Source organism: Micrasema longulum, unplaced genomic scaffold (assembly GCF_059751315.1).
Source record: "Micrasema longulum isolate JH-2025_06_02 unplaced genomic scaffold, ASM5975131v1 h1tg000725l, whole genome shotgun sequence".
Classification (NCBI taxonomy): Eukaryota; Metazoa; Arthropoda; class Insecta; order Trichoptera; family Brachycentridae; genus Micrasema; species Micrasema longulum.
The window spans coordinates 2,264,767-2,281,598 of record NW_028277921.1 but is presented as its reverse complement, the minus strand read 5'-3'; the positions used below and the strand labels follow the sequence as shown (position 1 = coordinate 2,281,598).

At 34.1% G+C, this 16,832-nt stretch overlaps 1 protein-coding gene across 3 annotated transcripts in view; it reads right to left on the bottom strand.

Annotated features, from left to right (window-relative positions):
- The window catches only part of pnut (septin 7-like protein pnut), a 77,322-nt gene that overhangs the window by 12,838 nt on the left and 47,652 nt on the right, over nt 1-16,832 (bottom strand). For all 3 annotated transcript variants that reach the window (XM_088230030.1, XM_088230031.1, XM_088230029.1), the window contains exons 2-6: nt 9,140-9,409; nt 4,815-4,974; nt 2,769-2,979; nt 1,575-1,827; nt 135-345 (exon numbers count right to left, since the gene is read on the bottom strand). In XM_088230030.1, the coding sequence (XP_088086156.1) occupies nt 135-345; nt 1,575-1,827; nt 2,769-2,979; nt 4,815-4,974; nt 9,140-9,409 (1,105 nt within the window). The remainder of the gene's footprint in view (nt 1-134; nt 346-1,574; nt 1,828-2,768; nt 2,980-4,814; nt 4,975-9,139; nt 9,410-16,832) is intronic.

The window sequence follows — 16,832 nt, the reverse complement described above, 5'->3', positions numbered from 1 at the left end:
AATGCTGTATTTAGAGTGTAACCATAAGAACACCAGCGTCATTAATTATTTTCTACTCTTTTTATAAACTGTATAGATGGCCAACAGATACATATTTTATAGTAAGGAACCATTTCTACGGTGCATGAATATACCTTCAGCTATGCCCCAAGGATACTTCCTCCCCCTGATCTTCTTCCCATCGTGCTCTATGACAGTGTTGGAGCCGACCACCGCAAAGGGAACTCGTGCGCGCAACCTCTGGGTGGCTCCGGCTTTCTGAGCACCGCCCACCTCCTCTTCCTCATCCCCCCCCACCGGAAACTCGTAGATCTTTATCTTGTGCTGGATTATTTCATTCATTATCTGAAATATTCAAATATAAACATATTTACTTTTTAACATGCTAAAAATCCCTCTTGAAATGGTGTTGTAATATCGTATTACATTAAGCAAAAGACAACATACTACGCATGTATTTCTAAAGTGACAACTTAAAAATCAGTGTTTTTTAGTTACCACTATATAGGAGATACGGAAATATTCCCCATTGAATCATTAAAAGCATAGTAACATGGTTTAAAAAATCAACAGACAAATGGCGCTAGTGTCACTTTTGTTGTTAAAATACTTAAATATTGGAAATTAATAAACTTAATTAATAAGCTTCTTGCTAGCAGCAAAGAAGACCTTCAATTCTTAGTAACAAAAGTCTACGAGGTATGCAAGAAAAGCGATTTGCTTATGAATGTTGATAAATCGAAAGTGATGGTTTTTGAAAGGGATGAAAATATAACTAAATGTGAGATCAGCGTGAACGGAGATATTCTGAATCAGGTAGAAGAATTTGTGTATCTGGGAAGTATGTTTACTAGGGACGGAAAGGCCGATAAAGATATTGAAAGGAGGGTGAGTGCCGGGAACAGGGTGAACGGTGCACTAAAATCTACTTTGGCAAACAAATGTTTATCGCAGGAGGCTAAACTAGCAGTCCACAACGGAGTTCTAGTTCCAACTCTAATGTATGGGAGCGAAGTATGGAATTGGAAAAATAATGATGAAAGTAGGTTGAATGCTATCGAAATGCAATCCCTCAGGCGAATGTGTGGTAAAACGATGTATGATAGGTGCACAAATGTCGAGATCCGTGAAGTGTGTAAGGCTGAGACATGCATTATTGACAGAATCAAGAAAGGGGTGCTGCGTTGGTTTGGACATGTAGAGCGAATGGACAGCGAAAGAATGACTAAAAGGATCTACGATGCAAATGTTGATGGATGCAGAAAACGAGGAAGACTGAGAAAGACATGGCACCATCAAATACTTGAAGATGGACATGTCAAAAGTAGAAATAATCGGCGTGCGTGCATAAGAAGATGTATGAATGTAGAGGAAGTGAGGTCTGTATGCCAAGATAGAGTGTTATGGCGTTCTATCCTCTCTGCCTACCCCTACGGAGAAACGGCGTGATGGTTTGTTTGTTGTTGTTGTTGTAATAAACATTATCGTAAATTAATAGCAAAATCACTAATCCTTGATAAATTCTAAATACGTAATAAAAAATGTACATTTTGGTAGAAATATAATATATTTACCTGTTTCTTAAAGAGCACACATTCCTCGGGAGTCATGGTATCAGCTTTGGCAATGATAGGAATAATGTTGACCTTATCACAAAGTCTCTGCATGAACTCTACATCCAGAGGCTTGAGGCCGTGTCCACTGGGAGCGATGAAGTAAAGGCAGCAGTGAACTCGGCTATCTGCCATTGTTTTTCTTGATACTCGAGACTCTGCATTCAAGAATTCTTCATATTTTGATTCCACAAAGTCGATCACAGGCACCCAACTATAAAAAAAAAAATATATATAATTGATATTTGCTCCTAAAGTGGTCAAAGCCAACTTAGCGTTTTATTAGATCAATGAGGAAGTTAAGTGTTTTTTTTTTTATTTGTTAATAGACTATTAAACTAAGCCAAAAAAAATATTTATCAAATTATGTATTTTTTTTAAATTTTCTATTTCCGAAATTACTTTGCGTGTGACTTTTCAAATGCTCTTTCGCTTCTTCTTGGTCAGTTCAGCCGATTGGTCCATTGAATTACCGTAAACCAGAAATCTTTCACAACCCTCTTATCATTGGTTGATTCATATGAACTAGTGACGTCGTTCAAAATAGTTAATTTTTATTTAAATTTTTTTTTTTTTCATACATTTTTAAGATACTTTGCAGTACAATTTAACACTTTAATTTTTACCGCATATAAGAAAACATTTTTTCAATCCAATTTCCCGCAAGGCTGAAGTTCCTCGTTGCTGTATGTAAAAAAAAAATGCTTTTGACTTAACACAGAAAAATACTAATATGACCAGAAACATAATTTTTATTTATATAAACTACGTTATAAAACCGTTTTCTCCAATTTCCAATTTCACGCATATTTATTACATTACAGCATGTGTGAGATTACACAATACATGTTGTATTTTTTAAAAATCAGGCCAATTAAATAGCAAAAAGATAAAGTATAAGGTTAGTAAGGTATGGCTTAATATTAAATGTTATCTACGAAAAAAAATATATTGGCAGCAATATTTCTTTCACATGTAAATATTTTTGTTTCTACATTTATGAATTTATTCATATTATTAAATAAATTGAAAATATGCACGAAGACAAAAACTTAGTTTTGCTGTTCTCTTACAAAGTTACACCTCGTGCGTGATGTTGTTCGACTCTGAGCCGTCGAAATGTACAGTAAGTTTGATCATTTATATTATATTTACCAATTACTATTGTCGACAGCATCGCCAAAGCCCGGAGTGTCCACGATAGTCAATGTGAGGTTCACTCCATTCTCCTTTAACAGAACTTTGCTAGTTTCAACTCCGACTGTCTTCTTTACTCGTAACGATGGTCCCGGGTGATGTTCTGAATTGTATATGTCCGATAAGAACATCGAATTAATGAGGGTTGACTTGCCAAGGCCTGACTCACCTAGAATTCAAATAAAGTAATTAAGCATAATTTATTATAGACATGCCAACATGACTTCAGTTAAATAGTGTTTTCTGATTTGTATTACATATATTGTCCTCCTGATGGTGAAATGGTCAGTGCATTTGCCTACCAATCAATTCAATTCAATTCATTTATTTAAAATAACATATACATTACAGACTAAAATTCAAGACGTACATACTATAAAAAGAAAAAATACAGAGACTCTTGACAAAATATTAGGAGAATCCTGCTCAGGAAAACCCCTTCCAATACATGGAACCGATCAACATGTAAGAGTTATCGGGTTCGATTCCGGACACGGGCGAGATTAAATATTTATTACAGTTTTAGTGCTGCAGAACAGAGTTTATTTGGTATTTTAAAACACAGTTTACAATTAGTTACCCACGAAGACAGGTTTATTTTACACACTTTAATTTTTTACATATTTATTTATTACCTTTTAAAGGACACTATAAAGTATTTACCAGATATTTCTTCGTTTTTTTTTTTTTTAATTGAAGATCTTTCATGATGGTTTGAGGGAGATCATTGAACAACCTTGGAAAAACGCAATATGTTTGTTCTCCGAAGTAAATTGTAGGGAACCCTTGGTTTTCAATCTAGTGTTGTGAACATGGGAAACTCTTTTTTATATTCTGGATCAACAAAGTGGTCTACAAATAATTTGTAGTCACAATGTTGTTTTGCCGGCAGGAGATTACAAAATTTAAAATATACACCTTCCCCATATGTTTCGCCTCACGGATTATGCTATTTGGTACAATCCCATTTATAAGGGTGTTTTTAAACTAGAATATTTCATAGTTCCTGGACTGGCACTTGAAACATAAGACCAATCATTTTACATTCATAAAACCAAAATTATCATGATACGCTGCAGTTGTCGTACCAAACGGTGCCCTATGCACTTTTGGGTGCAGAAAAGGAATGATGATGATAAAGATTTTTTTTTTTTAACAGAAAAAAACACAAAAACAAATTTATTTACTTCATTAAGGTTGATTGTAGAAAAGTTTGACACATTGTATAATATATTAGGGCTGGACTTATATCACAGAGATCTCTACAGTATTTTTACTACATAGTGGTCTCATACATTTTACTATATATAGATGATTTTTAATTTCCTACAATATATTACAACTTACAACTTCCTTATTGATTGACTATATTATCCTATTTTTGATAACCTTGATAAAATATTATAGTCATTTTTATGTGTGATTTTAATATTTAACATTGATTTCACAAGTATGAATACATAATTACTTCCTTGCATCAGTTAATGTGTTTCTCCAATCAAAAATATCACAGATATTATAAGACCATGCCAAGTCATTGTATATATGGCTATAAAGTATTGACAGTTTGTGAACAGAATGGTTTGAAATTATTGTCCCTAATAGATTAGCAGCCAGAGTATAAAATTTTTAAAACTAGCAAAATAAAGCGATAAAATCTGCACACGAGGATTGAAGAAGAATTTAAGAGGATTGAAATATGAATAATTTAATTAAACAATGTTTTAAGTATGCGCAAACGTTTGTAGACAGGCTGGATTTCCTCCCAAGGGAGTTATTGCAACAGAGAGGTAAAACATTTTTGAGAAGGGAATATAGAAGTCTAGGCTTATGACCGGTCATCGGCTGGTTTAAGTGGCCTGACAAGTGGATTAACATTCACCATTCTGCCCATGTTTAAACATCCATATTTCCTCAACTCTTCCATCTAAATGCCTAGACTTCCACATTCCCTTCTCAAAAATGATTTCTCTCTCTGTTGTAATAAATTTAATTAAATCTTACCAACAACCATGAGGGTGAAGTCGAAGCCCTTCTTGACTGCTTTTCTGTATACTTGGTTGGGAAGATTGGCAAACCCCACATATCCGTCTAGTTCTTTGGGCTTCGGTCTATCAATTTTTGGCGGTGGGTCTGGTTTGGGTGCCACGGGTGGATGATCATTCTACAATAAAACAAAGTATTTTTTATTCAAAGGCACTAAAAAATACACTTAAATGTTCAGAATACAACAAAAAACAGAGCAGAGGATAGAATGCCATATCACTATGTCTTTACATATAGACCTCGCTTCCTCTACAATCATACATCTTCTCATGCACGTACGCTGATTATTCTGACTTTCGACAAGTCCATCTTCAATTATTTGTTGAATTTGGTCATGCCATATCTTTCTCGGTCTTCCTCGTTTTTAGCATCCACCTACATTCGCATCATAATCGCCGTCCATTTGCTCTCCTTTCCCAAATCAACGCAGAACTCATTCCTTGATTTTGTCAATAATGCTTATCTCGTCCTGACATAATGCACAGATCGTGACATTTGTGCATCTACCTTACATAGTTTTAGCGCACATTCGCTTTAGATCACACTCCCACAACATTCAGTCTGTTTTCACCCTTGTTTTTCCAATTTCATACTTCACTTCTATACATAGGGGTCAGCAACAGGACTCCATTGTGAACTGCTAATTTCACCTCCGTTAAGAAATAAAAATGCAAATATGAGTTTATTTTATAAAGATCTAAAATATAAAAATTTTAATAAAAAAACATTAAGGTTAAGAAGCTTGTTATCGATGTAAGACAATTTATCCAGTATTTTCAATACACATTGGAGAATCAAAACTACATTTAAAAAATAAACATATACCTTGTATTAAATGCATTTCAAACTAATTACTTCTGAGTACACGGGTTTTCATTTTTAGGGCAAGTGAAACTGTTCCCGTACGATGCACAATAAACATAAATTAATTATACTTTAATTTATTCTCAGATTTGTACATGAAGATTGAAATTGTTTCTAGCAGCTTAATGATTACGTGAAACATTCATTCAACATCAAAATATTATCTAATACGATATTATGTATCTCAAATCACATAATACTGCGGAATATAATGTACATTTCATTTTACACTCGGCCCTGGTTAGCTGAATATGAATTATTCAATTATAAATTACTCGTTACATACAATTTGTACTCAAATATGAATGGAACTATTCGAATGAACATGCTTATTATTTTGGAGAGAAAAATAATAGTTCTTAAATTTGAACGCCAGTTTACTGAGAAAGTGTCGATCAGCACTGCGAGGTATTTTACAATTGGATTTGTCAATTCCTCATGGTATAAAACCCTTGGGGGAATGTAAATAAATACTTTTCTTCTTACCATCCACACCTAATGTTCTTATCGTTATTATAGAGGACGTTTGTAGCCCTAGACTAGAGAGCATTCCATGCCATAGGATCTGCGACCGAAAATGTGCTTTCCTTGAATTTAGTTACATACAAAAAAAAAATTGTCATCGACTAGATTAGGTGGCTATTCACTATTCTGTCTATGTTTAAACATCAATATTTTTTTATTCTTTCATTTGTTGATATAACTCTCTAGGGAGTGGAATCCAATATTTGTCTACAAATGTTAAGACATATTATGTAAAAAAAGATTTTCATTTTTAAAGAAAAAAACTAATATGTAATAAATAAAAAAAATCATTTTTAAATAAAAAAACTAAATTTCGAGATAAAGTATTCTTGTCCTTTTGATTTGCAGATTCGCACTTAGATTTAGATCCTCACTAGCAAATTAATTAGAAGAAAAAATATTTACTTAATTTTTCATCAAATTTACTCGACTTGCACAGCACAGGTATAAACTCCATGAACATATACCAAGATTATAATATAATACGAACGTAGTCATGCAGAAAGCAGCCAGTCCATAATTTTGAAAAAATGAGATATTGATGTTATCGGGTGCAGTAAGGTAGATTCTATGTTCTGCTAAAAACAGCCAGACCGCTTTCATACAAAAAAACCTGTATTAATCACCTTCTGAAAATAACGTCGATCACAAAAACGGCATTTCTTAATTTGCAGAAAACACCCACTGAACTAGAAAAATCTTACGGTACTTAGATTCTTGTTTGAAGTACTAAATACTAATGTGTTCACTATTTATCATTTGTTAAAAGTCAAAAACATTCAAACTGTTGTGTATTCGATTATTCATACTTTTCACAAAAGTGCTATTATCTCAGTTTCACATTTCTATGGCTGGCTACTTTCTGCATAACTACGTTCATATTATCTTAGCCTTTTTACATCTGTCAATAGTACAGCCAATTTCATTGTGAAGTTCCACCATTAGGCTTGAAATGACAGTATATGTTACTCCGCCGAAGTGTAAACTACATATTTTTTCATAGTGTTAAAACGGATTAAATTTTGTGCCAAAAAAAGTGTATTTTAAAGGATCTTTACTGCCTTACTTATTTTTTAAAAAATCTGCAGCTGAAGCGCATAGAATTCTTGTGGAGATTTACGGCAACCATGCTCTGTCCGAAACATGCAGATTGGTTTTAACGCTTTAGAAATAATGATTTTTATGTTGAAGATAAAGAACAACTCTGGTGCACCGAAAAAGTTTGAAGACGAAGAATTGGAAGCATTACTCAATGAAAACCCAAGTCAGACGTAAGACGTTAAGAGTTGATCACACAATACAATACTTTCAATGACATGTTCTTTACTATTTTTTAAAAGAAAAAACAGCGAAAACTTATTCCAGTCCCCAATATAATAACTTACATTCTGTCAAATAAGTAACGGGACTGAGTCAAAAAAACAACAATATATGGATTATTCTTCTAAAATTTATTGAATCTCCCTCAAAATAGGCTCCTTCTGAAGTGATACATTTTTTCCAACGAACAATCAAGTCATCCAAGCACTTTTTGTAGACATACTCCGGAATCGTCTTGAGTAATCTCTGCGAATTTTGTTCAATGTCTTTAATCGAGTCAAAACGAGTTCCACGGAGCGGTAATTTAAGTTTGGGGAACAGAAAAAAGTCACAGGAAGCCAAGTCAGGGGAATACGGGGGTTGTTCAATGACATTTGTTGAGTTTCTGTTCAAAAATTCATTCACAATGATGACTTTGTGAGAAGGTGCAGTTTCGTGGTGAAAAATCCAAGAGTTGTTCTTCCACAAATCTAGCCTTTTTCTGCGGATGTTCTCTTTCAAATGTCTCATAACGCTCAAATAATATTGTTTATTCACTGTTTGGCTGTCAGGAAGAAGTTCCGAGTGAACAATATAACAAATATCAAAGACAACAGTGAGCATGACCTTGATTTTCGAGCAATTTAGATGTGGTTTTCTTCAGTTTCGGTTCATTGGACAAGGACTATTCCGATGCCTGTTGGCTAATTTGCATGTCCTACTCATAAACCCATGTCTCGTCACCAGTTACGACATGCTCTATCGGGATTGATAGGGTCCATTCTAACTCGTTCTGGCATGTCCTCAGCCAATAGAGTTCGCTGCTGTATTTTGAAAAAATTCAGCGCTTTTAAAACAAGCTACTCTCATGCCCAAAACATCAACCAAAATCATTCGAACCGATTTGTGAGAGATGTTTGGTTTAGTAGTTAAAATTATTAGTCGCCGTATTTATTTCACAAAATGTACATTCGCATACAAGTTAAAAATTAAAAATACATGGCTTCAATTTATTTATTTTTTAAATTGTGTTGTGCAATTTAGATATATTGAACACTCCATATAATACGTACAGAATAGAACTAATAGGCTTGATTCAGAATAACAGAGAATAGACTTTTTGTCTCTTTTCTAACTCTTAATCATTAAGTCAAATGCAATTTTCCACTCCTACTTTCCTTCAATCATCCTTCACCACTCCTTATCAATTTCCTTTTTTTTCCTTCCGACTATCTCCTTGTTTTGTCCATATTTCTTGGTATATTTATTCTTTAAATGGTTTAAACGGTCGTCGCTTTATTGTAGTATAATTTAGTGAATACATATTATTGAATGGCAGGCCCTACTATGTATTCATTTTTTTATAGTTTTTATTTACTCGTATATTCATTTAACCTGTACATCTGTTTGTATTCGAAACAAATAAAATAAAAATAAAATTTCACCAATTAACGCTATAAGATAGTATTTTATTATGTATAAATGATCTCAACACTACGATATTTACCAGCCTGGAGATGCCCATTAGAGGGTGAAATGCACAGATGTCAACAAGTAACATAAATCGAATATACCAAGACAATGTCTCTAATAACCTTGAGGTTCTCGGTGTTCCTAAGCGCCACTTCCACCTTGAGGGGCGCGGCCGGCGCGGCGGGCGCAGCCGGCACGGGGGGCGGCGGCGGCAGCCCGTTCTCGTGCGCCTCCAGCGCGGCGGGGGCGCGGCGCGGCTGCGGGACGGAGGCGGGCGGCGGCGGCGCGGCCGTGGGCGGCGGCGCGGCGGCGGCGGGCGGCGCGGGCGGCGGCGCTAGGGGCACGCTGGACGGCGGCTCCGACTTGAAGAACAGCTCGCGCTTCGATTGCAGCTGAAATAGAACAATATTTTTATCAGTTTTTTATTTATTTACATATGTGGGGTTTATAGTCCACGATCGATGACACACACACGTGCTAAATAATTTCACCTGAAATATAGTGCGACGACCGATGAAGTAAGTCAGCGTTTTCTATTGAATTCAATACAACATATAATGCAAGTCTAACAGTATTGTATATTTAGCGCCCTTGGGGTGGTTTTTCACAAAAATGGTGCTATATAAATCAGCCAAAATTATTATTATTATTATTGCACATAACGACGAGAGCAAAGTCCTGCGGTACATTAACATCGTCCCTACTATGGAGACGTGAAGAACAAAGGAACGGAGCCTATAAAGAGACCACAGGGCGTGGTAACGCCCAGTCAATAAGTCAGTCAGTCAGTCAGTCCAGTCAACCCAGTCAACCCAGTCAACCCAGTCAACCCAGTCAACCCAGTCAACCCAGTCAGCCCAGTCAGCCCAGTCAGCCCAGTCAGCCCAGCCAGCCCGAAGACTCAGCTCAACGCAATCACTCAGTTCCAGCATGTAGTTCAAGTGCAGGCAGTTCCACTCCTCATCGCCGTAACACTCGCGCGACATAATACATTATTTATTCGCCATTTAATAAATACGGACTAAATAACAACCTCGTGTCTTCTGACAATCTACAACTGGGGTAGGAGCTCCATCCCTCAACAACCAAAATCATTTTTAAAGAGAGTTAAACTACTCGCCTAAATTAGCATATTTTTTTATCTGAAATGTAGATAGTATTTCTATAAAATGATAATAGTATGAATTTTTTATTTAATATTGTCAAAAAATTTACCCATGGCAAAAAATAACACCGATATTTTTAGTCTGTACAAGTACAGAATACATAAATTCGATGATGTAGTGATCTATTGCAAATGATCTTTCTTATTAAATATCGCAATTGTTCGTTCCACGAGCTGATTCGGTGCGAAGTTGAAATAAGACACAATGTAATGATTTCTTCCATTGAATAAAAAAAAAATTCTGTGACAATTTAGTTTTAGGAGAGAGATCAACACACGAATATGATAGTATAGTGCGTACGTGGGCAGTGGGTAGTCAGTGGGTAGTCACTGGGTACTCGGGAGATGAGGCAGGAAGATGGAATTATTATTTGTTAGTAATAAATAGCCGCAGCCTCAACGGTCCACTTCATGGCGTCCTCAAACTACTGAATTATCAATTTGATAAATTATTGAATTATTTCAGGCACGTTAAATATGTAGAGTGTTATTTAATACTTAGCTCACCCACATTGACCAATAACTAAATAATGAAAGCTTTATTCTCTAATATGAATTCAACTACACATGTCACTTCCGTAATATTTTTGTCAAATCAGTTGAATTAATGCAATTTGAAGTGATTTCGTTGATTACTTCAGACTTTTCTATGGGACACATCAAATGAATAGGTCAACTATAATGATTTTTGGATAACACAACCTAAATATTATTAAATAATCACCTACAATGCATTACCTATCAATAGGAATAATTTTATTTCTGACAGGGTTAAAAAAAACTCACCGATGCCATTACAGCTTTTATAAATTTTTAGATTATTGGCAAAGGTTATGCGTAAGGCACAGTGATTATTATGATTTTTATTAATCCCACGCTTGCCCGAAAACTGTACGACAGCATAATTCTTAAAAAAAGATTTTTTTACTTTAGCGCAACCAGCGTAACATAAACAGCAATTTTTTTTCGAGCACTTGTACCAATACTTCAATTTGTTTTCATAGTAATTAATAATTGTGTGTATTGAAATATGCATGTTTATTAATTATTATTGTTGTTAATTTTTTCTGCATTTTAATTATTATTTCCATTTGTAAATACTAACTACAAACTTTTTAATACTTTTTTTTACTTTGATTTTAATTTTTAAACAACTTCCATTTACTTATGTTTTTTTTCCTCCTCTTTTTTGTACTTATTGTTGTATTTAAAAACAGTTCATTGATAACCTTAGATATAATTATAATATAATATGGAAACTTCACTGGTCCATAGAGCTAAGTATAACTGTGTAAAATATAAAACTAAGTAACCGTACTGTATGTTTCCTGAATAAAAGATAATAAATAAATAAAATAAAATTACGCATAGGATCAAGTGTATATTTACACGCTTAATTATTGTCTAATTGAGTTGTCCTAACCAAATGAACAAATAAAAACAATCGAATTAGTTGCGTTAATTAAATTAAGTGATTTACAAGCTATCACTCGACAGTTAGCTCAATTACATTCAAACGGTCCAGAGGAAGGAGAATGGAGACTGAATCCAATTTGTCACCAAGTTAATCCTAAATAATACGAGCATGGAAGGTGTACTTGCATTTCGATGCATTAAATAATAATCATAAAGGAGAAGTTGTTATATTTTATAACAAAGAAAAAGGAAAGATTCAGTAAAAATGAAGTTACTAGAAGTTAGATTTTAATATTATTTTCTAAAAAAGGTTCTCCATCCCTGAAAATATCGGTCAAGTACATAAAAAAATAAATTATGTGCAACATCTTAATACATGGGTGTATAATATTTGTAGGGTTCTTTTCTAAAATTGACTATTTCCAAAATATGGAAAATCGAGTACTATTTCACATATGGATTTGGGGACGCAAAACATGTTGAATAATTTTCGCCAAAACGCACTAATTTTAAATGTATTTTTATTATTTTTCCAAAAAGCTGATTCAAACAATTAAGTCAGTTTTGGGAAAAAAAAAATAAAAAAAGGAATTTTTCAAACATTTTTTTATGTATTTGGTGGACCGGCCTAATTTTTTTAAGAAATAAAAATACTATATCCACACCTCGTCACTTTTTTACTTCAAACAGTATAATATGATAAAAAATATCGATTCCTGAAAAAGTTCAAATCTGGAGATACATAATCAGTCTTGGAAAAGAACCCTACATTTATTATGTTGAATACATTTATGTACTTATGAACCAACGAAATTAGGACCAACGGAAGTCACAACTAAAAACTGGGTAATTAATTACAAAACGTTAAAAACATATTGTTGTAAATATATTAAAAATTAGGTTATCTATTTTCTCTGTTTGAATAGCGTTGTCAATTTTTATTTGAATCGAATCAAGTAAATAATTTCGAAATCGTCAATATCAAAATCAACGGAATTTTAAAATAACTAATCGACTACTTAACATAGATTTTTATGGGTCCGCTTGCGTGATAAGCATTTTATCGATGATCTCGTAATAGAATGCGAGAAGAATCTAATTTATTGAATTTACATAATGTTGATATTTCATGTGGAATTTGAAGAAACGTTTAAATGTATCATGTTTCCATTTGTACGAGACGTAAGTAATTACTATTGAAAAAGTAGGATACATATTTTTTTAAATTGCCATACACATATATTATAACGATTAACGGTCCACAATGTGTTTATATATTAAAAATAATATCAATAAAGCAGGACATAGCGAATATATTTCAAATACAAACAAACATCAAAGGAATATATATTGATGTAAGCGAGTCCACATTATAAACAATAATATGAATTGGCACCTTTCAAATTGCACTGTTGATAGGCGCAACATTAATTTCATACTCGCATATCAATTTGCATTAGTACAAATAACTACGTAGGTATAATATTATATTTATGTATATCGATTGACCGTTGAAAAGTGTGGTGAAACTGGTGACGAATAAATTTACTCATTTATCAGCGAAGCGTATGACTCACTTTCTAGAGTGATAAACGGAATATGAAAAATAAAATCAACTTTATAAATTAATAATAACCCAGATGTAATTAACAGTCGTCGGCGATAACGGTTATCTGCAACGTATGAGTACAACAAAGTAAAATATTACGTGATCCACGTGGCATTAGTCTCACCTAACTGAAATATAGATAAGGATAGTAAACAAGTAACTTAGCTCCTTTAATATGTAATGAAAATCAAAATTGTATCTAACATTTATTTACAAGTTTTTATCAATACTTTGCTCTTTTCGGGATAGGACACTTCGTTCCTCGAGATACTCGTAGTACATCATTCTTCAGAAATTCCTTTTCTGTTCAAGGTGCCAGACTTTGGAACGAGCTACCTCTTCGTGTAAAATATTCACCTTCCTTGGCCACTTTTAAGAAACACCTGATTATTATATATCCGTAGAGCCCTAACTTCTCATATTTTTAAACTTTATAAACTCACAACGTGATCCCACATTTCTCATCACATAATGTGTAGAACAAAAGCATTTTTATTTATAGGTGTTTATGTGCAAGCTCGATCTACCAAGGCTGGTATTCCAAACGCTCTCGCGGGCGTAGAAAAATATTTATCTCGTGTATTTACACACAAAATACACGAGATAAAATGTTTTCTACGGCCGCGAGAGCGGTTCAGAATAGCACCGCAGATCTACCTACTAAAAAGCAGATGAAATTTGATAATAAATATGTGTATTTGTTATTATTTTCATTCAAGTACAATTTTTTTTTTTGATCTGTCTGTTTTTGGTCGGCTTCGTGGTGTAATGGTCAGCGCGTTTGCTTACCATGCAAGAGGTCTCGGGTTCGATTTCCGACATGGTCGATATGAAATATTTATTTCAAAGGGTGTTTTCACAACAGAATATTTCATAGTCCCTGGACTGGTACCTGAAGCGTAAGACTGATCATCTTGCTTTCATGTAACAAAAGTAATCGAGATACGCTACGATTGGTGTACCGATGCAGTGCCCTATGCACCATTAGGTGCGGCACGAGAGTGATGATGTTTTTTGGTTGGCTGAAAGATATTGATTTCAGCAATAAGCCTTAATTTTTTTAATAATAAGCCACCAAAATGCATAATTTTTTTTTACTTTAATTTTTTATTAAGGGTAGAATTAAATAATTCGTATGGCCTTATTTATTATTCAACAATCGTTATTTCGTAAAACCTTTCTCATTCATTTGTATTTTTATCCGGAATTCGCGATACAATAAAACCTTTCACGCTTTGTTGATTACAAAGTAATTGTTTAAATGCAGTGTTAATAGTGCTCGTACAAAGCGTTATTCAGTTAACCGGTCTATCCGGCACCATTTCTGTCTGCGCTCTGCCGCTGCCGGTGCCCGGTGCCAGAGCTCCAAGAGTGCTCCTAGCTCCTATATCCCGACGGCAGTTAGTTAGCTAATTACTTTACTTCTGTCTGGATAATTCCAAAATCTGATAACAGTTGAATGCAGCGCAACTGAGTGTAAAACATGCAGATTCGTATCGCCGATACGAGTATACTGTCGGTGTTTTGTGTAAATGAAGAAAAAAACATATCCAAATAAACATTTAGACAAGGCTCTATTTATTGATTGCAGCTATTCTCTTAATCGATCATATATTTTGACACATTGTAGTAACAAAAATATTGGAAAAGTTTTTATTTTAACCATTTATATTTCATCCCAGAGGGGTAGACACAGATCAGTCGTTTTTTAAGTGAATGCTAATTCAACAGAAAGAAAAATGTGATGGTTTTTGGAAGAAATGAAAGGATGACTAAATGAGGGTATTAGAAGCAAACTTGGAAAGCACAATTGAAGGAGTTACTGAGATATTTGCGAAAATCTTTGAAAAAAGAATTGTGAGATTTCTTATTATGCTTCACTAACTCAATGGAGAATGCTTAGTTTGCGGTGTCAAGTTGTATAATTGAAATATGTTTGCGCAAGATTTAGAGACGCTTTTGAATTACGCTATTATTTAGGTAGGTAGGTTTTTATGTACAGTTTATTTTGGCATCAATAACTAATTTTCCGATATGCTATTCTATCCTCTCTACCTACCTTTACGGGGAAACGGCGCGATGGTTTGTTTGTTGTTTGTGAAAAATGACATATTTGACAAGGACGCTAAAAATAAAAATTGGTAAATAATATCTAACCAATAAAAAAATACACGTGAAGCACTAACTTCGTAGGTATTAATTGTAATAAAATATTAAGCATACCTTGATAAAGAAGTTTGTATAGCTTTGAAACCGGTCAGTAGAAAAAATAAAAAATAAGTGGTAAAAAAAAAGTTGTTTTTATCAATTTTAATATCTAACCTACTTTAAGTGCATAAGTGTATCTATATAATAAAACAGTACATTATATATAATTTCACTTTCAATTAATAAACTCTTTTTACTTTCAATTAAGTAGTACCTAAAAATCTACATTTACATATGATTTAATTTGAGTAATTCATTTTATTATAGGCGCTCATTAATTCGGTTTCATTTGATAACAAAGTTATGCTTTTTGAAATCCACATGCGTTGCGTATTCATTAATAATAACCGTATTCTCAAAATAAACCTTATTTTTTCATATAAAATCTACAGTAGTAAAAGCTAAAGGTCGCAAAATAGTATAAAAAGCATCATAATAATCTGAAAATGGTTTAATGTTGAATGATCGTAATTCCCAATGTACCATATTTGGTTAAAGACAATACAATAAGTATGTCATACAATATTTCTGTCCTTGGATTAATTATTATTTTCTGCATTAATAAATTATTTTTTTGTTCAAATAACATGTGTGTTAACTGTGCAAATTGGCGTAGGCCGTTAATAGATAAATAAGTAGTATTAAAAGCCTTTGATTAGAGTGAAGGGTCTCTTGATGCCGGGATGTAGTACTCGAGTAAAGAGAACCCATCTACCTTTTATTGACTTCAATAGGAAGCGTATTTTTTGTTCCGCAGTTCCTGGTGTCCACACGCGATACGGTCCATTGTACGGAGTCATCGTTCCGGGACCGAGACTGCCAGGGAATAGTCGGCGGCCGAATAAGCCGAATCGTAGAGAGAAGTTTTACAATATCCGATCGGAGAAAATACTAGCAAATCTGTCGAAGCGAATTTCACCGCGGATAAAAGGCCGCATCACGATGAACGGGCGCCACGCGATGGAGATTATTCAAATTAGTATTAATTAAAGATAAGAAATAGACAGGCCGAACCTTCAAATCCCCAATAGAGATAATCTTAAATACCTGATTACAGAGAGCTCCTTCGGGCAGCTTTTCTCGTTCGGCAACGAGCAATCTTTCCTCGCACGTGGGCACCGCCAAGGAGACTTAAGTCCTCAGAGGCATGTGGTGGGCAAGCAAGCTGATAATCTTCACTAGTTCGTTTCGATTAATACCAAAAGAAAATCTTGCGATCAAAAGTAAAACAGCCATTTAAGCGTGAACCGCCAAACACATACCCCGAGCCTTGGGTCATCCAACGTGATAGAATTATTGCACGGGGTTCGATTAACAGGAGCAATAAAACCCGACAAACGTATATTATTCAAAGAACAATGACTAAATTTCACAGATGAGAGAACATATATAAAGGAACGATTAATATAGATTACTA